This window comes from Oncorhynchus mykiss, chromosome 6, assembly GCF_057628025.1.
Source record: "Oncorhynchus mykiss isolate SJ-2025 chromosome 6, ASM5762802v1, whole genome shotgun sequence".
NCBI lineage: Eukaryota > Metazoa > Chordata > Actinopteri > Salmoniformes > Salmonidae > Oncorhynchus > Oncorhynchus mykiss.
In genome coordinates, this window is record NC_143027.1 from 56,194,986 (window position 1) to 56,222,422 (window position 27,437).

The 27,437-nt window shown below is 40.7% G+C and overlaps 1 protein-coding gene across 1 annotated transcript; it reads right to left on the reverse strand.

Moving 5' to 3' along the window:
- On the reverse strand, positions 1-27,401 carry LOC110526179 (potassium voltage-gated channel subfamily A member 1). The gene is made up of 2 exons (XM_090238236.1): positions 23,784-27,401; positions 1-4,046 (listed from the first exon to the last, which is right to left on the reverse strand). Exon 1 carries the CDS (start codon positions 26,915-26,917, stop codon positions 24,959-24,961), a length of 1,959 nt encoding a protein of 652 aa, XP_090094362.1. The 5' UTR covers positions 26,918-27,401; the 3' UTR covers positions 1-4,046; positions 23,784-24,958.
- Between the last annotated feature and the right edge of the window lie 36 nt (positions 27,402-27,437).

Here is a 27,437-nt window from a genome sequence, read left to right on the forward strand (position 1 = left end):
TTTTTATTTCATATATTATATTTTTCTTTATTCAACATTGCACATACTCCGTTCGATGACATCTCATATTGCTGCCTACAAAAAAATGATATTGATGTAGAAAATCCAAAAGTCTGAAGATTGACCTAAATAAAAATTACAAATAAAATACAAAAATAAGGGTAGGAAATGAACGAGCTCCAAAGATAGTACAGAGAGAAGAAGTAAAACTGCAAGAAAAGAATACAAACAGCTCCAATTAGGATGCACTTTTCAAAAACAAAGAAACATGCAGAAAAAAAAAGCAAGGCTGACCAAAAACATCGGTATTTTATCACATTTGGACTGTAGGAATATTATAACATCCTGAAATACACTTCTACGGAGTTGTTTTAATATCAACTTTAAGAGACAGTTCTATTTTGATTTCGCTCCCTTAATGACCCTCCAGTGTTCATGAAAATGAATGGTTCAAATACACACACATACTCGGACAGCATGAACATTTAGTTACATTTGAACAGAAAAATAACCCATGTCATTTCCATGTGGATGTTCATGGCAAACGTACTTCGTGATGGTACAATGATTCCATGGCTGAAACATATTACTGTAACCAAAACATACACACACACACACACACACACACACACTCCCTACGTACGCCCACAAACACATAACATGTATATTGACGCAACTCACACACACACACACATACACACACACCACATATGCTGCTGCTACTGTGTATTATCTATCCTGTTGCCTAAATCACTTTAACCCTACCTATATGTACAGCACATACCTACCTCAATTACCTTGTACCTCTGCACATCGACTCGGTACAGGTACTCCCTGTATATAGCCATGTTGTTTTTATTTGTTATTCACTGTGTATTTATTCCTTGTGTCACTATTTAAATGTTGTATTACATATATTTTTAATCTTTAACTGCATTGTTGGAAATGAACGCGTAAGTAAGCATTTCACAGTTAGTCAACACATGTTGTCTACGAAGCGTGTGAAAAATAAAACTGGATTTGATTTGTTTATGTATGTTATATTCATATATACAATGGACCCTTAGTGGCTACCCAGTCTATACCCAAGAAGGCACAACTTTAAAATGTACACAATAGTTAAACATGTCATTATAATGATTTTCAAGTTGTGAACTTGATTTGATTTGTAAATGTTTGTTATATTTGGGGCCGTATGTATCAAGCATGTCAGAGTAGGAGTGCCGATAAAGGATCGGTTTTGCCTTTTAGATCAACAATGAATAAGATAAACTGGACAGGGGAACTGATCCTAGATCAGCACTCTTGAGACACTTCGCGTGAACAACAGGTTAGTGTTCAAAGACAGACCAGCTATAGTTGTCCATTTTTCTGGACCTTTTCACTGTAACTAGGCACACCTTGAAGCAGGCCTCATGTCTATACTAAAGATGCGTCTAGATACTGTGGGCAGGGCTAAGCCCCATTTTTGATATTAGGGCATTGTGAAAAGCCTTTTCATTGACTTTGTCTTTTCAGTTCAATCACAGTCCATCCATCACCATAATATGTTACCATAATGTAGTCAAATATCATTGTTGTGGTCTTGAGGCTACACAGGCTATACGGATGACTTAGAATGGCTTTTTGTATTATTTTTTTTACAGTCTCATCATTATGCGTAGTGCTTTAGGCCGGGACATAACACTGATTGATATTGTCAAAAGAAGCCATCCCTTCGGAGTTATACTACGGATTGGGTAGATAACTAGGGAGAAGGTCAGCTTTGCTAACAGTATACAGTATCTAACAGCATAGTAACATTGTAATATCCTAGAAAAACTTGATGTTGAAAGATACCTCTTTCTCTTTGTTTTCCCTTAAGTCACTGCTTATTCAACTACATTTTGGGAATCCAGAGTATTTTAGCTTAACTATGGCAAGACACAACAACTTCTTGCTAGGCACACCTAAATGATACCATTAACTGCTGAGGGATTTAGCCTTAAACTATTACACTTTGACAGACATCAATTATCAGGATGTGCATGGGCTTTGTGTTTGCTTCAAAATGTAATTTCTGCAATCACTGGTAAATAACCAGTGATGCTTAAAGAATTTGATAACAAAGTACATTTTAGCAGAGGCTAGCATGGTATATTTGATAGGGTTTTCTGAACGTTGAGGAAAATCTTGACCACAAATATTTTGTAATAGAGGAATATAGCGTAACCAATAAGAATAGACATGTATATGGAGTAGTGGTGGTGGGGGGTATAATTAGGATTTTCTATGTAAGCAGATGAAGAACAGACACTGATATGAGAGCACTTTTCATCTCCAGATTCAAGTGTTCTATGTCTTTTCAGACAGTACAATGAAATATGTATGTTGTCTTTTTATGGAAGAGAATGGAAATGCAGTCCATTGTCTATGTCAATAATACTGTACATAATATTAGGTTCCACCCCTTTCAATAACATAAAAAGAATAAAGAACTCTGGTGTTGTTGGTGCCCTGAAGGTCATCATGGGCCGACATCACAATAATAGACAGCACGCCCAGGAGCGAGAATTACTAAGTTCTTGGCTGTTGACTGAACGTAAGAAGGATGGGCTTAAACATAAGCTGGCATTTATGTTTTAAAAAAAGCAAACACTTGATTTGTCTGACAAAGCTGCAACAAGCAAGCAGTGCATACAACTATGTGTCTTTGAAAGCAGACCAAAAGAGAGCGGGCGGATGTTCTACGAGCAGTTATATGAGAACAGCACAATAAGAAACTCAATTGAAAAATCTCAAATCTAAATTGAAGGGCAAAATCACGGATCTTGTTGGAGCAGCATCCACAACATGTTCAAGGTTCATGTAAATAAAAATGGAACACGTCTTCTGAAGATATGAACATTGTTAACAGTCAAACTAAGTAGAATTGTCTCAAATGTCATGATTTGCGACACATTGTTGGACACAGAAATATAAACATCGGCATATGTTCTATTCAATGTGTATCTATTTTCACAACATCTCCAGAGGAAGTGTACACCACGTACAATAAAATCAGGGTTTAAACTTTGGTTAAGTAATAGTCAAGGCTAGGTTTAAAAAAATATATAACACACATCCATGTTACTTTGCATACAGTTAACTTTAAATGGATTGAGGTTTGTGTCAACAAAGCAGCTGGTCAATTATATCACTAACATAATAAAATTTGCATCTTAGGGAAAACCCTTTGTGTCCCTTCGGTAGATCATTCTGTGTGTTTGTGTGTGTGTATGCGCACCTGACATCTTTTGTGTTTGAGAGTGTGTGAACAGATGCTTACAGTATGTGAAAAAAAGAGGACAAAAATAATCAGATATGTTTCATGTATATTGTAGTCATTTTGTCTCGTTTTTGACTCCCTACTCCTTTCTGAATTGCAATATAGTTGTCATAACATGATGTTGTGATTTGAAAGACATTGTAGCTGGTAGCTGAGCGAGCAGCTCCGCCTCAAGCCAGCCTTATTTTGGTTGACAATACGAAACAAGATAAAAATAGATCAACTCATTCTGCTGGCTGCACGTAAGCAGAGAGAAACTCCACCATTTGGTTATCAATGACAACTACAAAGCAGACCCAACTAAAACATTGTCGACATTACAACCAAACAATTTTTCTCTATCTTATTCAAATATTCACATCTGTTCTTTACAAGACACTGTTTCACACATAAAGAAAAACATATTTCAACTCGGATAAGTCTCTAGTTTCATCACTTCATATATAGGTATATATGTAATAATTAAGGCAATCATTTGGGCCATGACTTACTAATTTCCATGCCTCCAGGCTTTCTAGGAAAGATTTTTGTTCCTTGTGCGCTCCGTATAATGTCCCAATGTCTAATTTGTCCATTCAAACTTCTGATGTCCGATCGCTGGGTTCACTCTTGCAGTAGATCTGTGGTTATCGATGTCCGTTGTCTCACCCCAGATGACCAGTCATAATATATGCTCTTTCTCTGCCAATTCCAAGAGTACCAGCCAGCACATCATCTCCTAAGCCATCAACTGATAGCACTGTAACAAAAAAATAAACAGGACATGAATACCAGGTTATCATTCCAGGTTATCATTCCAGGTTATCTACAGATACCAGGTTATCAAAGACCATTCCAGGTTATCATTCCAGTTATCTACAAAGACCAATTTATCATTACAGGTTGTCGTTACAGGTTATGTATGGGTACCAGGTTATCACTACAGGTTATCTAATACCAGATATTATCATTCCAGTTATCTACAAATACCAGTTTATCATGCCAGGTTATCTAACAGCAGGTTATCAATACAGCATATACAATATCTATCAGGTTAGCAACTGGTGTCAGCGTTTATGAACATGAAACCATTCCCATATTCAAATCTCATGGGTACCAATACACTGCAGTCTCTTTTTTTATTATGGCCCGGTGGAATTTCTGCAGCATACCACATCAGATAACAATCGCCCTAGCTCGGCCATTAAGTCTGAGTTATTGGGTCCCTGACACCCTTTTGTCCTCCGTTCAGCTCGGAGCCAAACGCCTCATGTAGTTCCAAAACATTAACCTGGATTGTCAGGGGTGGGAACTGGAGGCCAACATGGAGGGGTGCGTCATTCCACTACTGGTGAACTGCATGCTCCCTCTGCGGCTAGGGCCTCATTGGGAAAATAAACCCAGATCTAAACATTTGGATAGATCAAATGTATTAGATATATGTTTTATTGCCTAGAGCATATCGTGAAAATGGACACTTCTCGTAATATCTATATACGAGACATTGATTGAATTAGCAATACAATTCCTTAGCATTGCTCTTCTTTTTCTGTGTATTGTAAATGTACCTCATTTCATGTGTATTTATTTCATAGTAAAGACATGATCAATTCAAGACAGCCCTCTTCTTTGAATGAAACAGCTGGTGTTTCAGTATATCAGTAATTGCACGATTCCCAGATTTCTCACACTGTCTCAGGCCTAGACCCAGACGTTCTGTGTTAACTCCAAGCTATGCCAGAGACTAGACAACTACTTTCTTACTGAGTGGTTGTGTTGTGAATGGTCAGGCTCAAGGACAGTCATGTCTGTCCTTAGGCTGCTCTCCGAAATAACTGAATTAGCATTGCATCTATGTGACATGTCCTGCTGTCTCATTTTACAACACAAACTGTACATTTGTTTCCATGCACTGAAGCCAGAACCAAGAAATAGAAATAGGCTGCCATATTGACACATACAGACAATACATGAAACTCCTTCACATTCTCCTGCTGCATTTTGTTTAAGGTGGCAACAATCCACATCTGTTATATATTAAGTGAAACGTACAGTAAGCTATAGAGAGTGTGGTAGAGAGTTTCTTCTGATGACTTTATGGATATTTTATGACTGGTTAATGCCACTTATGCTTATCCTAAACCACTTATGGGTAAACATACCAAGTGTGTAAACATTCTTCGTCAAACAATTGACACACTAGTAGCAAAGTCCAGAACATAGGTCTAGGAGAAGCAAAAGTGTTAGCTTTTCACGGGTTTCACACTAGCTAGTGTAAGTTATACAATTATACAATGGATTATACAGTAGCTCCCCAGTCTATACCTAAGAAAGCACTACATTCAATTACATTTTTAACCTCTCCCTGACCCAGTCTGTAATACCTACATGTTTCAAGCAGACCACCATAGTGCCCAAGAACGCCAAGGTAACCTGTCTTAATGACTATCACCCCGTAGCACTCACATCTGTAGCCATAAAATGTCTACTCTAACAATTTGCATTGTATGTCCCCCCTTTTATGCTGCTACTACTCTCTGTTTATCATATATGCATAGTCCTTTTAACTATACATTCATGTACATACTACCTCAATTGGGCCAACCAACCAGTGCTGCCACACATTGGCTAACCGGGCTATCTGCATTGTGTCCAGCCACCCACAACCCACCACCCGCCAACCCCTCTTTTACGCTGCCGCTACTCTCTGTTTAATCATATATGCAAAGTCACTTGAACCATATCTACATGTACATACTACCTCAATCAGCCTGACTAACCGGTGTCTGTATGTAGACTTGCTACTTTTATATCCTCGCTACTGTATATAGCCTGTCTTTTTACTGTTGTTTTATTTCTTTACTTACCTATTGTTCACCGAATACCTTTTTTGCACTATTGGTTAGAGCCTGTAAGTAAGCATTTCACTGTAATACCTGTTGTATTCAGTGCACGTGACAAATACACTTTGATTTGAAAATGCTTTGAAAGGCTGGTCATTGCTCACATCAACACCATCATCCCAGACACCCTCCAATTTGCATACCGCCCCAACAGATCCAACAATAATGCAATCTCTATTGCACTCCACACTGCCCTTTCCCACAAGGACAAAAGGAACACCAACATGAGAATGCTGTTCACTGACTACATCTCAGCGTTCAACACCATAGTGCCCACCAAGCTCACCACTAAGCTAAGGACCCTGGGATTAAACACCTACCTCTGCAACACGATCCTGGACTTCCTGACAGGCCGACAACACATCCGCCACGCTGACCCTCAACACGGGGGCCCCTCAGGGGTGTGTGCTTAGTGACATTTTTTTGACACTTTTTGCACTAACTATTTTGACTCATCATATGTGCTGCTTGTTACTGTTTATTATCTATCCTCTTACCTAGTCACTTTACCCTATCTATATGTACATTTGATCTGGCCAAGGCTTTCGACTCTGTCAATCACCACATCCTCATCGGCAGACTCGACAGCCTTGGTTTCTCAAATGATTGCCTACTTCTCTGATAGAGTTCAGTGTGTCAAATCGGAGGGTCTGCTGTCCGGACCTCTGGCAGTCTCTATGGGGGTGCCACAGGGTTCAATTCTTGGACCAACTCTCTTCTCTGTATACATCAATGATGTCGCTCTTGCTGCTGTTGAGTCTCTGATCCACCTCTACACAGACGACACCATTCTGTATACTTCTGGCCCTTCTTTGGACACTGTGATAACAACCCTCCAGGCAAGCTTCAATGCCATACAACTCTCCTTCTGTGGCCTCCAATTGCTTTTAAATACAAGTAAAACTAAATGCATGCTCTTCAACCGATCGCTGCCTGCACCTGCCCGCCTGTCCAACATCACTACTCTGGACGGGTCTGACTCAGAATACGTGGACAACTACAAATACCTAGGTGTCTGGTTAAACTGTAAACTCTCCTTCCAGACCCACATCAAACATCTCCAATCCAAAGTTAAATCTATAATTGGCTTCCTATTTCGCAACAAAGCATCCTTCACTCATGCTGCCAAACATACCCTTGTAAAACTGACCATCCTACCAATCCTCGACTTCGGCGATATCATTTACAAAATAGCCTCCAATACCCTACTCAACAAATTGGATGCAGTCTATCACAGTGCCATCCGTTTTGTCACCAAAGCCCCATATACTACCCACCATTGCGACCTGTGCGCTCTCGTTGGCTGGCACTCGCTTCATACTCATCGCCAAACCCACTGGCTCCATGTCATCTACAAGACCCTGCTAGGTAAAGTCCTCCCTTATCTCAGCTCGCTGGTCACCATAGCATCACCCACCTGTAGCACGCACTCCAGCAGGTATATCTCTCTGGTCACCCCCAAAACCAATTATTTCTTTGGCCGCCTCTCTTTCCAGTTCTCTGATGCCAATGACTGGAATGAACTACAAAAATCTCTGAAACTGGAAACACTTATCTCCCTCACTAGCTTTAAGCACCAGCTGTCAGAGCAGCTCACAGATTACTGCACCTGTACATAGCACACCTATAATTTAGCCCAAACAACTACCTCTTTCCCTACTGTATTTATTTTATTTATTTATTTTGCTCCCTTGCACCCCATTATTTTTATTTCTACTTTGCACATTCTTCCACTTGCAAATCTACCATTCCAGTGTTTTACTTGCTATACTGTATTTACTTTGCCACCATGGCCTTTTTTTGCCATTACCTCCCTTATCTCACCTCATTTGCTCACATCGTATATAGACTTGTTTCTACTGTATTATTGACTGTATGTTTGTTTTACTCCATGTGTAACTCTGTGTCGTTGTATGTGTCGAACTGCTTTGTTTTATCTTGGCCAGGTTGCAATTGTAAATGAGAACTTGTTCTCAACTTGCCTACCTGGTTAAATAAAGGTGAAATAAATCACATATATTAACAGATCTGCCTCAATTACCTTGTACCCCTGCACATCGACTCGGTACTGGCACCCCGTGTATATAGCCAAGTTATCGTTACTCATTGAATATTTATTCCTCGTGTTAATATTTGTCTTTTATTTTTCTCTCTGCGTTGTTGGGTAGGGCCTGTAAGTAAGCATTTCACTTACAAAAGCATCTGAAAAATACAATTTGATTTGTTTTGAAACTAATTTATACCAAATAAGTAAATTATATAATAAAATAAATTATATCAAACATACCAATAAATGTGAGGAGCAACATAGATCTCTGACTGGACTTCCCCTTTAAGGGTTCTAATTACATTTTGTTGAAAAGGAACACTTTACTTGTACAGGACTGAAGGTGACTAACGAGGGAAGTGCAGGGCTTAAATACCTATCGTCAGTCCCTTCACCCTGACAGAGATTGATATGAATATATTGCCAAAGTCAAACAGGAGCCTATTAGCGTGCAAAGAGGAGTGGATCTGTGTGCCCAACGACTTCAGAACCAAAGCTGATGTCATACATTTCTCCTTAAGCACAATACCACAAATTCCACTTCGGTAACATTTTACTTAAAACCTGCAGGTATAATGCATAATTCACCACAGAATAGACATGAACTGTGACACTATTTGTTTTGTGCTTTCTTTTTGATTCTTCACTTTATTTATTTTGGCCATTTGGCCGCCTTTCGTTCCAGTTCTCTGCTGCCTGTGATTGGAACGAATTGCAAAAATCGCTGAAGTTGGAGACTTTTATCTCCCTCACCAACTTCAAACATCTGCTATCTGAGCAGCTAACCGATCGCTGCAGCTGTACATAGTCTATTGGTAAATAGCCCACCCATTTTCACCTACCTCATCCCCATACTGTTTTTATTTATTTATTTTTCTGCTCTTTTGCACACCAATATCTCTATCTCTACCTTTACATAACCATCTGATCATTTATCACTCCAGTGTTAATCTGCATAATTGTAATTATTTGCCTACCTTCTCATGCCTTTTGCACACAATGTATATATAGACTCCCCTTTTTTCTACTGTGTTATTGACTTGTTAATTGTTTACTCCATGTGTAACTCTGTGTTGTCTGTTCACACTGCTATGCCTTATCTTGGCCAGGTCGCAGTTGCAAATGAGAACTTGTTCTCAACTAGCCTACCTGGTTAAATAAAGGTGAAATAAAAAATAAATAAAAAATATTTTTCTCTTTTATTTTGATGTTTCTCCCCTGTGTACTGCTTGTATGCACTGCTTCTACGTTACCTTGTACTCAATATAATACAAGATAATTGTTCACAGAAAAATATGCAGTTATCATGAGCAGTTGTCATGAGCATGAATGACCCCACTTAAATCTATTATAATAATCTCATAATAAACCACATTAAATACCATCCGGGTATTGGAGTAATCATTTCAGAGGTTCTAACTCCAAATATGAGACATTTTAAACGATTGACGTGTGTTTTATGATGCAGCTAACTCCCAAACATAGCTTTCCAAGGAATAACGTAACCGCAGTAACACTGTAGCAGCTCCTTTTTAAATTGCTGTGGAAAAGGCCATGCTTGGGCTTTCGTCGAACAGCAGTGGTATCACACAAACTGCTCCAAATAGCAATCATTTTAAAAAAAGAAGGAAAAAACATTTCCTGGCCAGAGGAAAATCAAAACATGGCTTAATAGAATGTTTTCCCTGTGACATTTTATTTACAACGTTACTTCCGACCTTCGGGAATCTGCAATACCAACAACATTCTTCTCGGATGCAGCTACAAGCTGTGTTTCATTGGAGTCAAATGTGTGATGAATGCTGATTGGCTTGTTAGATTTCATGGAATGGGCTTGAAGTAGGCGAGTTGTTGTCATAGAAATAGAATGTGATTCAGGAAATAAGAGAAGGAGGGAGGGGTTTGATGGGTTAATAGATTGGAGAGGCATGAGGCGTCGCAATTTAGGCAAAACTCTCATGGGCTTTCCAGTGGACTGTTAAAACATTTTAGAACACTAAATGTAGTCTACAGTGGCCCAATAACAATTCTGCCGCCAAATGTATGTTACCAGTGACATTTGGGGAGTTACAAATGAAACACTCTCCATCTTTTTACTAACAGACCAAGAAAAAGGCCCAAGGGAGGAAAGGCATACAGAAGCACTGTAGAGGAGCGCTGTGATCTCTCATCGCAAAGAACAAGCGACAGTGTGCATTGTCCTGCGATGCATACAGATCGGTGGCAGAGCTCTGCTGTAATGTCCCCACACCTCCTCGACAACTTCAGGATGAAGTCGCCACTCCCCTAGTAGGAGGTTCCCCTTTCTATGTACCTTTCTCTATGTTTAAGGACATCTGGGCCCATCTGGGCGCAATGCGCACATCTAGCATGGTCCACGTAACCTGCCATTGCATGGTCCACACCAAGGCAGGCAGCACATAACAGATGGAAATCAGAATGGGCCATGTAATTGCTGAAATTGCCAGGACAAGCCTTGTTAGCCTTGGACTGCTTTCTCTCCCCCTTCCCTGATGACTTGCTCGTTAAACCTGTCGCCATCTCGTTTCGACCGGGAGGGAAGCGAAGGATACCCGCACCACAAGCTGCTATTCAACAAAGGTAACATTAGCTGGAAGCTAGGTAAGCAGAAAAAGAAAGCGTTATTCACCAGGGGAGTGGGAAATAAAGTAATTCTATATACTTTCAGGTTAGTGAAAGTAGCTCTAAGTGTGATGCTAGCTAATTAGCAGGCTTTAACCACCTGAGTGACGATAGGCAGCTAGCCACGCCAGTGGGTGTTAATACCATATGCCGACTGTGTTTAAACCAAGTAACTTGAGGTAAAAATGCACTGCTAGGCTTATCTTTTACAAGGGAATGTAAAAAGGGATGGTGCTTCAATGTTGGGGTAACAAACTTTGAAGAAACAGCCACAGTCCTGTTAGCCAAACAAAACAAATGGTGGCTTAGCATGAAAGGTTGCTAGCTTTGACACGTGTGGTGCCGTTCGCTATCTATCCCGATAGGTCCCTCGACAGTTCAGTGAGCTAACTGTAAACGGTGGGAACCAACGTAGAGCTAGAGACCTTGAGTAGAAGCTGCTAAAACTAGTGGAAACCTGTTCTTAGCGGGATGCTAAAGCAGTGGCGCTAGCGAGTCAATAGCACTAATTGCATGCAGGCTGGCTACGTACTGTGGCTGGGTCGTTCCACCTAACGTACCTAACTCCACGTAATTGTCGCAGATTGTGGCAAGGGTTTGAATCTCACATTTGTTTTTTTTCCCCCTTTGAAAATATAGAATTACATTTATTGTGTTAGTGTGTTGAAAAGAGAAGGGCAGGAAAACCTTGTAAATGAAGATTATGAATACCTTTAATGAGGAGTTTCTTGTTGGAATACCACTTGCAGATGTCACATAGGCTACTACATACATAGCACACCTACATAAATAATAATCGCTACTATAGGCTACATTACATAGACTACACTTACATGTACTATTTCTATGCTTTATTATAATCATCGACTTTGTCACATATGCGTTATTTGAATCAAGCATCGAGGACCAGCAGTGAACAGTGTTATCCTTAACAGAAATGCTTGATACGAGGGGCGCTTGAATCCAATGTTAATGTGCACTGTTGTTTCAGTGTCAACCACTTTAGCAGTGTGTGCTCCCAGACAGAAATTATGAAGACAGTAAATTACAGCTATTTGATAAGTCCATAATGCTCTTCAAAAATGTTTTTAGGATGAATTATAAACTTAAATGTTGTTGATAACTGCATATTTTTTTCTCCATAAAAGCACATGGATGTGTGTGAAATGGATGAGCAAAAATGTGAGATTTTCTCACAAGCTAGGTTTCCATCCAATTGGCGACAGATTTTCATGAGAATATTCTAAAATACGCATAAAGGAAATATGCACAGTTGACCTATTTTAAGAAATGCCATTGGTTGGTGGATATAAAGTCTAAGATATGTGATAGGCTGATGCAGAATTTGTTACAGGAAATAATCACTGCCACCTGCTCAGGTTAGCATAGGGCTAAATGTGTCAGGTTGTGTAATTGGAACAGCTAACGTAGCGTTTGATCACGTGCAAATAAGTCAACAATTTAATTGGCTGATGAGCATTTTGATGTCCAGGTTAAATTTAAACTTTTTCTAACGTTCGCGAGGAGGGACCCTGTGAGTCTCCTTAATGTACATATTGTCATGAATTTTACTTGTGATTCCAACTTGAATGTGTTATTGTGTATGTATTGTAATATCCATGTAATTCAGTATCTTTGACTGTCATGTGGATATTGGTTAAAACTTGAACTTGAACATCAGCTATGCGGGTGTCGGCTATCACTGGTTAACGCTTGATCTGATTAAATCTAGGCCTTGCCAAGTACAGGCATATCCAAGCAGTGAACAAGAGGTAGGCCTATACAGTGTGTTTCACCATAAATTTACTGATCTAAATGACCTGTGAAGAAGCTGCCTACCCTGCCTTAAAAATTCAGATTTCTTGGTACCAATACTCATAGATACGACAACCTCATAGGCAAAACTTAATAATGACCAAAACCCAAGACACATCTTTCTCAGATATAATTTGATAGGCTAACGTAGGGACCAAATCCCTTGAGCCAGTGACACAGACTGACTGATGAAATGTAGAATTATCTTGGACTGCTAAGAATTCTCAACAGCCTCATTCAGATTCTTTGAATTCGTTCTCTATTGATGTTCAAGTGGCACGGATTTCAAGTGGATACAAACCGATATGGAGAGGACTGAAAACCTGAACTAATGGAGGGGATGATGGCTGTCATGAAGGGCTTCAAGACAATCGAGAGACTATAATGGAAACGCTATGTACTGTAGTATGGAGAGAATTAAAACAGACAGCTTTAGAGACCCAACAGACACACGTAGCTCTGGGGGGGGGGTGCAGCCTTCGCTTCCTGCACACTGACACTAATCCAAAGGCTGGGGGATTCTTTCCTCATTCTCCTGCAGGCACTGCTCTCAGATCAGTCCTGACATTCACAGTCACACAAAGCAGACTATAAATATGCAGGCCACACACACGCAAACAAATAATCAACATTCGGTTCACCATTCTCAAGCTCATTTTAAGCCCACAGCCGCCAATTGTCCGCAGAAAATATTCAGACGTCGTTTTGCTACGGTTCATCAATGCAGATTTATCTGCAATGTACTCTTTTGCTGGCATGGTTGAGTGCCCACACAGACGCTGTTTCTTTTTCTCATTGGCTGTGCTGTGTTGGTCAGCTGTGCTAGCCAAGGCAGCCCATGCAAACAAGCGTGGCGTATGTGACGGCTGTGGGACTCAAGTTGATTCAAAGCGACAAGGGGGGGGGCCACTCGGAAAGCACATGTGCAATGCACTGTGAGTCATATTACACCATGACAGACCATCACGGCGAATTATAGGCATGGCGCTGGCGGGGTGGCGGCGGTCAGTAAACATCATTAATGCAAAGACGCCCTCGTCCCATGTAAACAAGCTCTGTGCACATGGGATGGCAGGACTGGCAAGAGCAGATCTACGAAATACGGTGTTTATGAGTGAATTCACTACAAGCCGACTGAGGGAGCTTATACAGCCGCAACTCAAATAACTTCAGTCCTACAATAGCTTTTTTGTTGGAACATTGCTGTGAGGTTGAAGAAACTATGTTTAGACGCTATTCTACTGGTGTACAAGTGGAAAGCAAACCTGGCTACAGTTGTCAGGTTGCTAGGCAGTGACAAGCGCTCCAAATGCACTGTGTTTATGGGATGTAGGGAGGTCATTGCTGGTATAATAAAAGTCCATAGCAAATATATGCCAAAGATATTGAAATAATAACAACTAATGGCAGCTATACACAGTTATACATGTGCAATTCTACCATGGTTGTGCCACATTGTACAAGTCGCAGACACATTTTTTAAAGGACCAGGGCATCATTACTGGCACAGAGTGAGAGGTTCAACCATGAATAACTAATATTTATTTATGCACCAACTCACAAGGGCAAACAGTTGAATTACTGTGCATGTCTACCTTATAAGCTTAGGAAGGATATACTACTATTAAGAGCCATATTTATAAAGTGTTGACAACCAAGTACAGAGTTTACACCTATTTGCTCAGATGGGGTTAAAATACCTCCCTAAAAACTAGAAACAAAACATCAAAATGTGAGCATAGAGGATTGCGAATGCACGAGCAGGACAAACCTGCCTTGTGTGAAACCACAGCCAAAATGGGAAAGTTCAGCTAGCATGTCTGATTCGGAAGCCTCTACAGCCAAAAGCAGAAACGGTAACATGTCTGTGACTCCCTAGCAGAGGAGAAATGCCAGAAAGGTTGATTTATAGCCTCACTTCCCACATAATAAATCACACAGATACATCTGAAACAAAAATTATATCAGCAGTCATCTCTACCCAGACTTCCATCCCTCCTCTTCAAATTCATTTATACTGTCAATGACCTTCATCCATTCGAGAATGATAAAGCCATTTGTTTCCAATGAATTGCAGCTCATACAAATGATCTGTCCATGAATGCCGTTGTTTATGTGTGTGTGTGCGCGTGTATGTCAGTGAAGTATTGAGTTAGCGTGCAGTAGGTCCCTGGTTTTATTGCAGTTACAGTTAGGCAGCAAACCACACAAATATGCTACACTGGTGTCAGAAGTGGGATGGATGGCTGTGGTCAGGTATTTTACATGAATGTTATATGACCAATTAGCCCCATGGCCTTACTGAAGTCGCAAGATCGAATCTGGCTCACACGAGTGGAATGATCCTTATTGCTTTTCTATTCCTCTTCATTACCACAACTCTGTCTGCCTATTGGATCATATTACGCTGGGGTCACTAGACACAGCTTTCTTTGTAACGCCTTTGGCCACAAGTGCCTTTCCTGACCGCACAGCACTGCTGAAGCTCCTTTGCCTCATCTTACAATAACACCTGAGAACAACTTAGTCCTCTTTACCTCCCACATTCGCCTACCACAGAAGGCCAATGCAATAAACAACCGTTTGAGCTAGCGACGGCAGTTGGTCACACTGTACATTAAGCATAACTTATAGTAAATAAAGCAAGAAATGTAGGAATGACCCACTTACACACATTAAGTAAAGAGTTCGGGTCAAGCAAGCAACTCATAGGACATAGGACACACATAAATAAAGTCAAATGCAAATGAAAAGTGCATTGTGCAGTCCATTTGGCGTGAATAGTGAAAAACCGCATTTCATAATTATCTTGTGCCAGGAATCCAGTAAGCCATGAAACGCTGCCCAGGCGTCTGGACCTGACTGAAACATTTGGACTTCATTAATGAGAAGGAGAAGGTGGATGTCGGGGGATGATTAAGGGGGTGCTGTGAATGAGAACAGCTGAGAAAAACACATAAAATTGTTGCTTTTGCTCTCTTTCTTGGCTTATTCCATTGATTAGCTATTTTTTTTTGTTAACTACAAAGGAGCGGGTGAGCGTGATTAGCCGATGTGATTGACTACACAATGACTGTTCACACAGGAACTTTCTGGAATTTTCTAACTATCTTAAGATGAATGCACGAATTGTAAGTTGCTTAGAGGGTCTGCTAAATGACTCAAATGAATTCGGCTGCAGAACAAATACCCTTCCCTCAATAATAGCATCTAACAGATGTTGCCCTTTGCAACAACCAAATGGTTTTGCGGTGATACTCGAGAACTTCCTAGAAGTGATCATATTAGTCAGAACCACAGGTCTCCAGTGGCTATCCGGATGCCAAGGAACCAATCGGAGCAGCATTACTTGATTGATGGGCGGTCGAAAGGAAAGGAAAGTCGATAAAGGAGTGCACGAAGGCGTTTTGAAAACCAAGTACAAATGTTCAATGTGGGTGATAACAGTATTTACGCTTTCCCAGGAGCTAAAACACAGACAGACATGTATAAGGAGGAGTGTCAATAGGTGTTGACAGTGCCAAGTTCAGGAGTTTCTGGGATAGTTAGAATAGGATAGTTCCATCAGCCAGAGTGCAAAACACACGTTACACTGGTGTACTGTATCACTAGGCCTAGGATAATAGGGTTATTATTCCACTGTATTTACACCGTTACTCTAACCTTCCAATTCACAAACGTTGTGGGGTGGATACATCTCAAAAACAGAACAAACACAAAGAAGTGCAGGTACACAACCAAACAATAACAAACACACACTTCCCGTGCGTCCATAGCTGTGTGAAATGTTGCTGCGGCAACATAGAAATGACAGCGAAGTGCCACATTTTGACACGTGGCGTTGCAACTCTGAAAGTGTGATGAATAATGCAACCCCACACTGAGAGTTAAACCACGCTCCCCAGTCAGAGGGCAGAAACCACTTAAGGGCACAACATGTAACACATCAAAAAGGATCGGAAAAGTGATATTAAGAGTTTTCCCAGTTTTGCTGAATTGCAGTTGGATTTCAGACTCCAACCCACAGGTGCTGTAACTGCTAGATGGAGTCACAAAATAAATCTCTTGTATATTAAGTTGCAGCCTGCCAGTGGTTTGTTTGGGGGGAAACTGCACATATTTTCCAAACAGAGGGTGAGAGTTGGAAAAACAGACTCTCAAACCACTTAAAAATACACATATACAGATGAGCGTACACACAGACGCACAGGCATACGCACACACACTTTACTCCGACACAGTATACATCAGAAAATTCCAGTCACGGTTGCTATGACAATGCTTACACCGCAAATGTTCTCCTCTGCAGCTTATCGTGGCCCCCAGCCCCCTTGGGAAAAGTGTTTTTAACTTTAGGCCTGGGAACATAACAGTGGAAGAGCATATAAGCCTCAACTGATTGATCAACTCTGATTGCCCAATTTGTGTTCCAAAGCTACACCGGAGAGCCTGGTATACAGTTAAACCTTCCAGATGTTAATATTCCCAATTATTTCAAAAAGCAATTTGGAAATGACGTAATACTCAATGATGAAAGTATGAAAAGGTCATGTGTTTGAGCTTTTGTTGGCATATGTATTGAGAGAAAACCAGAACTCTCATTGACTTGAATAGGAGCTCTTACAGTGTATTACAGATCGTTATCCTTCTCTTTTGAACTTACATTAATTAAGACAAAGGTAATCTCGTGCCACAAGGTTCTCTCTGTTCTCTGGGATGACACCCCTTGGTGTGTCTATACAGAATAAAGATAGCTGGCAATGCAACAACAAATGGCATCAAGACAGGTTATTTTCAAAATACAAAATCTCTCCCCAGCACAGCAGGAAATGCTATCAGCTATTTATAGCCTCAAACGTGCAATTTTTCAGCCGGCACTCAAGGGAGGGCACAAAGTCCCAATTAACTCACCGGAAACTCACCAAGGCAAACAGTGAGATTACTAATGATAAGGCAGATGCTCAAATACAAGCTAGAATATTTTATTTTATCTCAAAAGGCAGCAAGTACCACAGCCTCGCAGATGTGTCGTACAACAAAGGTGTTTGGCCTTAATATTATTAATCTCCTAAACAATAGCAGTCAACAACAAATGATCGTTGTTTAGTAGACTATGCGTAAATGGCAGCAGGGAGGAAATTGGACCGTTTTTAAGTGGATAATGTGGAAAATGGAGAATTCTTTGTGACCTTTTAGAGTGGGATAAATGTTAATGAACAGCATTTAAGCCACTTCATTCAGGATATTGCAGATTTTATCATTTCTTTACAGCTCGGTCATTTTGTTAAATGCAGGTGTTTCGTTGCTTTTGGAACATTGAAAGAGTAGGCCTAATTCTACATAGGACATAGAGTGGCAGTTGCCCCGAACACAGATTAAACTTAGTTCAGGACTAAAAATCTGTGTCCAGGAAACCAACACAAAGAGTGCTGTGTGCATCTTGAGTATTTCTTGACATGCAGTGAAAAGTACAGTAGACTGGCTGTGTGATCTGTTAAATCGATGTCAAATAGTTAGAACGTGTTGATAAAACCATTAACATCATTACACTGCAACTATCTACAGTACAACCAGCTACCAAGTACACAAATAAAAAGCTGCTATGTTAATTGGAATTAAGGATTGAAGATCCCTTTATAAATCACCAATAAAGAAGAAACAAATAATACTTTGTCTTTCATCATGTTTACGTTACCTAGTAATTGTTAGATAAACATAATTGCTGTATAATCATTTACTCTAGAGATCAACCTTTAATCTTTCTCTTTCCACCTGCCGGTGGAGTAGAGTTGTTTCTCAAGGATGGGTAAAAAGGATTATAGAAGAAAATAACAAATGAACCACTTGTTATTTATAAAAATGGAGATGGAATTTTCCATCACACGAGCAGTGTTTTAACGTGCCAGCTGTAGAAGACCTCTGACGAAAGAGCAGAAAACCATGACTGTATAAAAACCAAGACTTGGCTTGAGGGAGAAAGGACTTACTGTTAGTGGCTCGAGAAGTAAAACAAAATTCTAAAAGAGAACTTTGTCGTTTCCTGCGTAATCCACCAAAGAAGTGAACGCCTTCCCAAAATAATTCTGTGGACCTGGCCAAATAAAATTTGAAGACATACAAAGCCCTTGAGCACTGACTGTTACTTGTAAAGAGAAGTAGCATGTTTTGCCAAGGGGCATATCTGCAAGTCTCCATCAAAACCTCTGTGAGGAAGCCAAAACCAATCATATTTGACCATTCAAGTGCTTACTGGTACATTTTTGTAACATGAGATTTTATAAAATCAAAGACAAGGATAATAGTAAAGCAAAGGTTCCACAACGACTCCTTAGGAAAATATATCCCAAACATTTATGGTCAGGGGTAACGACATGTCTATGTTATCAGACGAAGCCATGAGAGACTCCATAAGTAAATAAATCATTCAATTATGGATGTTATGACATCAGCAATATAAAGTAAACAACAGCATTCTCCACCCCTCAGCAGTATTTCTGTAACTATTTACCTCGGTTGGTTTAAAAACAGCTCCCTTTGACTCTGTACTAGACCGATTACAACCATGCGTTTCAACTTTTTCTTTAAAACGGCCAATTGATTTTTGGGTAACACTACATTGAAGCATACTTTATAAAGGGTTTATAAAGGGATTGTAAGTAGCTTATGGACTGTTCATTAATAATGTATGGTTAATAATAAGCAGTTAGCACTAATATTAGTCTCACAATTTGTCAATCAAAATCTCAACGAGTATAGCTGTTTATTATATCACCTATACACATATAATACATAGTCAATAAACCACTTACAAACCCTTTACAAAGCATATCTTGATGATGTAAAATGTTACCTAGTTTGAATCATTTCACTTCGAGAAAATATGATTCCGCTTGCTTCCCTTGACCTAAGCATATCTTTGAACAAAACCACGTGGTTTGTCAAGCACCATAACAATAAGGCTTCTCTTTCATTTATCAGAATGTTCATCATTTTTTACAAAAGACCAACTCCCATGCACTTTATGCGGGGGATCTTGGTCTTTGTAGTCCTCCGGGTTGCCTTCTGAGTCATCAACATTGAGTGGAGGCCCCTATAGGCTGGCTCCTTGTGTACACACGCATGGACTCACACACGCACTCACACATGCACCGATACACCCCGGGCCCTGGAGAGCTAGCATTAGTCACTCCACATAAAAGCTTCCAGTCACTCCAAAGCAGGAGAGCACAGAGAGCGAGTGGGAGACTAGGTCTACTTGGTCTCCATTTATGGCAGCCATTTTGGCTCCACCTGGACGAAAGATGCCACCGCTTTGATTTTGGGAATACAGGCTTACGTTTATATAAGCTGATCAATACAGAGGGAGGCTCTGGTCACGTATCACGGCTCATCCAGGGTTGATGGTTTCAACGTCCATTGGGAGTGGCCTTGATTAGTCATGAGTGAAAAAGGACTATGCATGATTTCATATATCCCTGACTAGGAACATGATCATGTTGCTCATTGCATTTCATTACATATGGTATCCAACGTAAAACGTGTGCTGGCTACCGCAATCGAATTGTAAACCATGATTTTACTTTGGATGAAATCATGGGGAAACAAACTAATTAAGTGGTTTACCTTCTTCACATACATTGTCATTTCGTGGTTGGATTACACAAATAACCTGGTTGCATTATCTAGGTCTAGGATCTATTTTTGAAGCAACCCACATTTGTAATGTGTAACATTTACACTATAGGCCTTCATTGTATCAACTGCTATTCAAAACTCCATCTACTTTACCCTTTAACCTTGTTGCTTTACCTGATTGTTCGACATTGCGCAATCAATCTTGCATATGAACACTACGTGAAAAGTTTACACTGTACAGCTCATGTGACGTTGTTTGTTAGGTGTTTACGACAACCAGCGAGGCCCTGCTTACTCGTCCCTTACTTATCTCAACGCTCCGTTCAAGACTCCCAAAGCTGATGACACATCTGGAGCCACTAAAGTTTACCAGCAGGCCACTAGCCTCCCAGCCAGCAGCCCGCATCGTCAGGAAGAAAAAGTTTGATGGTTGAGCAGCTGTTGCATTGCATTAAATCTCGAGCTTGTTAATATACTACCACTGCATCTCTGCAGGGCCTTCGCTTGCACCCCTAGGGACAACCAAGTCTGAGTAAGACTCCATGTGACAACTCTGGGAAGTGCTTACCTGTCCAGCGGTGTGCTAGGATTTAATCTCCTCCTGCCCCAGTTTACATGTGTGACTCCAAACTTGAGTCTATTCTAAGGACAATATACACACTTCCTAGCTAGGCTCATTAGGACTACAAAGACTCATAAAGACAAAGACTTGGTAGCATTGTTGTGCCAATTTATGTCACCTTACCGTAAGTCATGCTTTTTCATTACTCTGTAATAAGAGTGTAACTACTGTCCTTACACCGTAACATCACGCAACAACCGTTGTCTCCATACATGTGAGTCAGGAAACCCTGAAACCCTACACTAAAGCATATGTGTAACTAGCAACATTATCTGCACGTCTAGAATGAGGTAACATAATCGACTCCTGCGCGCACCGTCCGATTAATTCAGCTCCTTGGAAAGATCCGTGGTGAGATTTTGTGTTGTTAACAAAGACTCAGGTTGCTATCTTTCAATGGAGGCATATTATGTAATTTCAACATTGAAACCCCAAGGGGGGGTTTCATTTACACAGAGGTTAGTCTCCTTAAGCGCCCACGTGTACATTAGTCAATCTCTTCCGCAATTGAGAACTACAGTAGGATTGTTTCCATACAGATCAGCCTTTCAGTTTCCATGCACACACAATATTTGTGTAACTTAGAATTGCAATGCAATACGACATAACATAGTCTATAAATATGTCAGCGGGAGGCCCAGACATACTGCACATGTCCAAAGAGTCCTCTGTAGCTCAGCTGGTAGAGCATGATGTTTGCAACGACAGGATAGTGGGTTTGATTCCTGGTACCACCCGTACGTAAAATGTATGCACAAATTAAAGCATTCAGACCCCTCTGAATTAGTTTATTGTGTTACAAACTGCGATTAAAATGTATTAAAATGTACTTTTTTTTTTGTTGCTTGGGGGTAAAAAAGAAACTGGACAGGACTAAGCACAGGCAAAATGCCAGAGCAAACCTGCTTGAGTCTGCTTTAAACCAGGCACCTTTCAGCAAGACAATAACCTACAGCACAAGGCCAAATCTAAACTGAAGTTGCCTAGCAAGAAGACAGTGAATGTTCCGAAGTGGCCAAGTTACAGTTTTGACCGAAATCTGCTTGAAATACTATGGCAAGACTTGAAAATGGCTGTCGAGCCATGATCCCCAACGTCTTGACAGAGCTTGAAGAATTTGCAAAGAATAAGAGGCCATGAATTGCACAATCCAGGTGTGTAAAACTCACCCAAGAAGACTCACAGTTGTAATTGCTACCAAAGGTATTTCATTACACGTACAGTATGGACTCAGGAAACTGAATACTTATGCAATGACTATATTGTATTTCTATTTTTTTTCATACATTTTTCTTCCATTATGACATTCCAGAGTATTTTGTGTAGATTGTTGACAATTTTTTTTAAACTAAATCAATTTTAATCCCACTTTGTAACACAATGAAATCTAAGGGGTCTGAATACTTTTGCAAGGCACTGTAAGTTGCTTTGGATAAAAGCATCTGCTAAATGGCATTTATTATACTATATATCATAAACTGTACTAGAGAAGGCTCCAAGCAGAAATGTACTGTTTTTGCATCAGAGCAAAGTTTGCACCTATTATTCTCCCAAGGGAATAAAACATAAAAGGGAGAGACAACTTTGTGCTAAGTGAACTGTTTTTATCTTTTCGATCAGATCTGACCCACTATGTAGATTCACAGAGTATTACACACATACAGTACGTAGCTTCAGTCAAACTGGTTGTACATACAGCCTCAATGGGAAAATGCACTAGACCAAATACAGTGTACACAATTTGACTTGCCAGGGTCACCAAAGGTCACCTATAGCAACAGCCATCCAAATGAACACTGTATCCTTTGAATTGATGCCTGGAGATGAAGAAACCCCATGCAAATCGGAAAATGTTACACTAATTTATCCTACTCTTCATATGAGGTGAGTGTATGGTAACAATTGACACTGCAAAGACTGTCACGCACATGAAATCAGAGGTCAAACACACTCATAATAATGTAAGCTTATGACGCTTGACTTAACATTGGCATGTGATGCCCCAACCTCTTTTTAACCAAGCTTGATGGCAAGCAGTACCCGTAGCTGACACAGGCTTAAGTAAAAATGTTTTAAGTTCAAATTGAAGGCATTGATGCCATGCTGGGGAAACGGCAAGCAGATGCTGAGTAACCTTTTTGATGAGTCTGAATGTACTGTTTCAAAAGAACAGTGAATGCCAGTGAATGTTTTTGTCTGACAGGCATTGACAGGTTTTCTGGATAAAGACCCAGAGCTCTGAGTGCAAAGAGTATACAAATATTGCTTTGTACAACTCAGTATTAAATATTTAATTATTATATTAGGCAGAATGTCAGGGCCCCAAAAGCATCAATGCTGTCAAACATCAAGAGTGTGTGTGTGTATTGGGGCTGTACAACCAAGTAGTTTCGGGTGACTAATTAAATGAATGCAATCAGCAGGCTAGTAGTGGCCTGTGCAGCACATTATCGTTTGTTTTGATATAGTTGACCTAGTCTATTCATATTTAATGGGATTACTACCGTCAATGGAAAAAGTGCGTGAAGTTATCCCTTTATGTACGTGCATATCTTACTTTTTATAATGTTGCATTATTGAATATAGTTCGAAATGTATGTATATCCTACTATAAAATGTGGGTGTAGTATGGCAGTACCTGACCTGATTCAAAAACATTCAGCAAGCAACTAAGTCTTTCATCAATTCATTTGGAACGTCTCCAAATGGTTCCAAAGTGCGTCACATAAAGTGTGCGGTGACATCAGTGTGTGTGTCATGCTCATATACAGAAAACCCCATCACAAAAATGTGTATCTGTGAATGGTGATTGTATTTAAAAGGTGAACATACCTTGAAAACAACCGCCTGCTGGAGATCTTGGTGCTTTCTGGGATGACCAACAGACCTTCCTTTCTTTCTTATATTAGAGAACCGTGCACTAGGTCCAGCGAACAAGAGATAAAGTTCACAAACCCAAAGTTTCCATGATGACAGTCGTTTGTTTCCCATGTTGGTTTCAGTCAACGTCCGTGTAAAGGGATATTGTCAGTTAGTTTGAGGTGGTTTTAAAGGGACGGGGTTGTAGTCGCGCAAGATATCCGTGCAGGACCTCCCGTGACAGCCCGTGTGGAGCAATTTCTCATGTCAGTCTGCAGAGTATCTATTGTAATTCTTGTGCTTCACCTCGGTGGTTGGTCAATAAAAGGCTTTATGTATGCCTAAGCGTTGCAGAGAATGTTGTTTGCCAAGCGGCTCACTTGTTGACCGCAGTGTGCTGCCGAAATAGGTATCATGCTCATTTACTCAAGAATCTCACACATGATTTAGCTATTTCAATGTTTCCGATCGATATTGAATGTTTATTTTTTTGTGTGTACACAGATGGGTTAGACCTACACTGAAACGCAATAAGAATAGATTATTGTTCATAATAAAAAAAAAATCTCAATACTCTTTAGTCAAACGAAGGGTGTATAGGTTGCCATATGGCCTACAGTTTCTGTCTCTCAACATAACTTCCAAGTCTATCTCTCTTGAAAGTCAGCGACTCAAACAAGCTTTTACAATAGTGCAAACTAGGCCTACTATAAACGTTGCCTTTATCGCATAACAGCAAAACGATATCTATATCTCCCCTTCCATTATTGACAAATGAAACTCATAAAGTGCGTATGCATAGCCTGTCTATTCAATATTTCCGATTTCATTTGTAGGTTTACGAGGCCCAGATAGGTAGCCTATATCTGATATCATCGGATTACATTGGTGATCATAGTTATAAAGCTTTTGATTTGGACGTATATTTTCCCGTAGGCCTATATTCCTCTAAGCAGCCACATGGCAAAATAAAACCCCATATTTGAACTTCCCAAAATCTAGCTAAATATAAAGTATGTGTGCGTCTGTCTGTCTGTATGTGTGTGCGTGTATGCGCGCAAGTGCGCACTTGTGTGAGTCTGACCACCTATGTGTGTGTGATTTGACAGCATATCTTTCTTCACGGGAATAATATTTTTTTTTTGTCATCACACATCAGTCTGTTGTGACTTTGAACATGTACTGTTTTTCCTGCCAATGTCTGTCCCATTTCCTTTACTCGGGCTTTTGTCCACCCCACACAACGACTCCGTTACCCCCTCTTCCATCTCCATGTACTCAGCTTTATCACCCAGCGAAGAGCCTGAGGGGGAACCTTTAAATTTTTTTAGAAAGTTGGGGAAATAGGGGCAGGCAGGTGGTGGGGTTTCAACAACCGGTGGCGAGTCTGCTTCATTATCAGTCTCCCTGTGGTAGAAGTAATTGAAGTTGGATACAATGACGGGCACTGGAAGAGCTATGGTTAACACACCCGCTATGGCACAGAGCGAGCCAACTATCTTCCCGCCGACAGTTATTGGTTTCATGTCTCCATATCCGACCGTGGTCATAGTGACGACAGCCCACCAAAAAGCGTCGGGAATACTTGTGAATTGAGACGCGGGTTCGTCTGCCTCGGCGAAGTACACTGCACTTGAGAACAAAATGACACCAATAACGAGGAAGAAAATCAGAAGCGCTAGTTCCCTCATACTGGCACGGAGGGTATGTCCGAGGATCTGCAGTCCTTTGGAGTGCCTGGAGAGTTTAAAGATGCGAAAGACTCTGACAAGGCGGATTATTCTCAAGATTGCAAAACTCATTGCCTGGTCCCCTTTGCCTTGCTGTTGAGCAAGATCTGTGCCGAGCGTGATGAAATAAGGCAAAATGGATACAATGTCTATAGTATTCATAATGTTTTTAAAGAAATCCGTTTTACTTGGACTTGCAAAGAAGCGCACAATAATCTCAAATGAAAACCAAATAATGCATACCGTCTCCACAATGAAAAATGGGTCGTTAAAAGGGGTCTGTCCATGGGGTTCTGTCGAATTATCTCGTGGTTTAAGGTATTCTTTTTCGTCCCTGAACTCTGGCAACGTTTCCATACAGAAAATGACTATTGATATAACAATGACTAAAACGGACACGACTGCAATCCCTCTCGCAGGTTGTGAGCTCTCTGGGTATTCAAAAAGAAGCCAAACTTGGCGTTTGAACTCGTCCTCTGGTAAGGGTTTCTCTTCCTCTTTGACAAAACCCTCATCCTCCCGAAACTTCAGCATTGCCTCCTCCCCAAGTTCATAGAATTTCACCTCCTCAGAGAAGATGTCAAAAGGTACATTTTGCGGTCTCTTCAATCGCCCCCCCGACTGGTAATAATAAAGAATGGCATCGAAGCTTGGTCGGTTCCTGTCAAAAAAATATTCGTTCCTTAGAGGGTCGAAGTACCTGATTCGTTTGTCCGGGTCTCCCAAAAGAGTGTCAGGAAACTGTGTGAGAGTCTTAAGTTGAGTTTCAAACTTTAGTCCGGACACATTAATAACAACTCTTTCACAGCACCCATACTCACTGTAAACATGTTCGTATCCTGATTGGGGACGTCTATCTGTGAGTGAGACAGTCTCTTCATCATCCATATTACAGAGAAAACTGGAACTCTTGCTTCCCCCGTCCTCCTCTTCTCCGCCTTCCGCCTCGTCCTCCTCTATCATATCCTCCTCGGATCCAAGTAGCGCCAACTCCGAGTGGCGCAAGTCCCCACCGAGAGTCTGGCGACTCCTTCTCCAACGTCCTACGCCGCGTTGCTTTTTCCTTTCTCTGAGAACCTGCTGCTCAGACTCATGGTGGTGCTGCTGTGGCTGTTGCGAGGAGGAGGGGCGCGAGACGGTACTGCCGCTACTGTTGTTGGCATTTGATGAGGAGGCGGTGCGAGACTGATGCTGCTGGTGGTTGTTAAGGAGATGGCCAGAGGACTCCCCTCCCTCTCCAATTGCTGCACCTTCAGCAGCGGCTGTTGCCTGTTGTACCTGTCTCTCCCTTTCGTGCTCCCTTTCCCGTGCGCGAGCATACCCGTAAGGCAGTCGAGTTTTGCATCCATTATCTGAACCTATCATGGCAAACTCCATTTTGAGGAGGGTGTAAATTCAGTTCCCAGTGAATGATGTGATCCCTTTAGCGACTCGTGTAGGCCAATGGAAAGTAACAAGTTGTAGCAAAGGGCGCACAGGTTGGTTGATCCTGCTTTGACAGATAGCAGGCACCTGTTATTCAGTGAGGCGTAGGTGAGTTAAGAATGCGCAATTAAAGGTCCATTTTTGAACACAGTTCACGTTGTCGTTGACATAAAACACATTACTATATTTTTGTAAAAACGAACTCATATTTTATGACATCATTATTACAGCCAAGAAAATATAGGCTGTGAATGTGTAGGCCTTAAATTATTTTCAAATGTACAGCCTATTAAATCACCAGTTATTGGACAATATATTCACAAAACCACCTCATGTGTCCCTCAGGTAGTTAACTCCAGTGTGAGTACTTGCAGAAATACGGCATTTTTGCATTTTCGTGGTCCCTCCTGGTTGCCATCTTAGGTGATGAGAAAACCGTCCCTTTTATCCTGTACACCTTCAGTGATTCTGA

What these genes read in the sequence shown, in the direction of transcription:
- LOC110526179 (XM_090238236.1), bottom strand. Translation starts at nt 26,917, where the DNA reads ATGGAGTTTGCCATGATAGGTTCAGATAATGGATGCAAAACTCGACTG.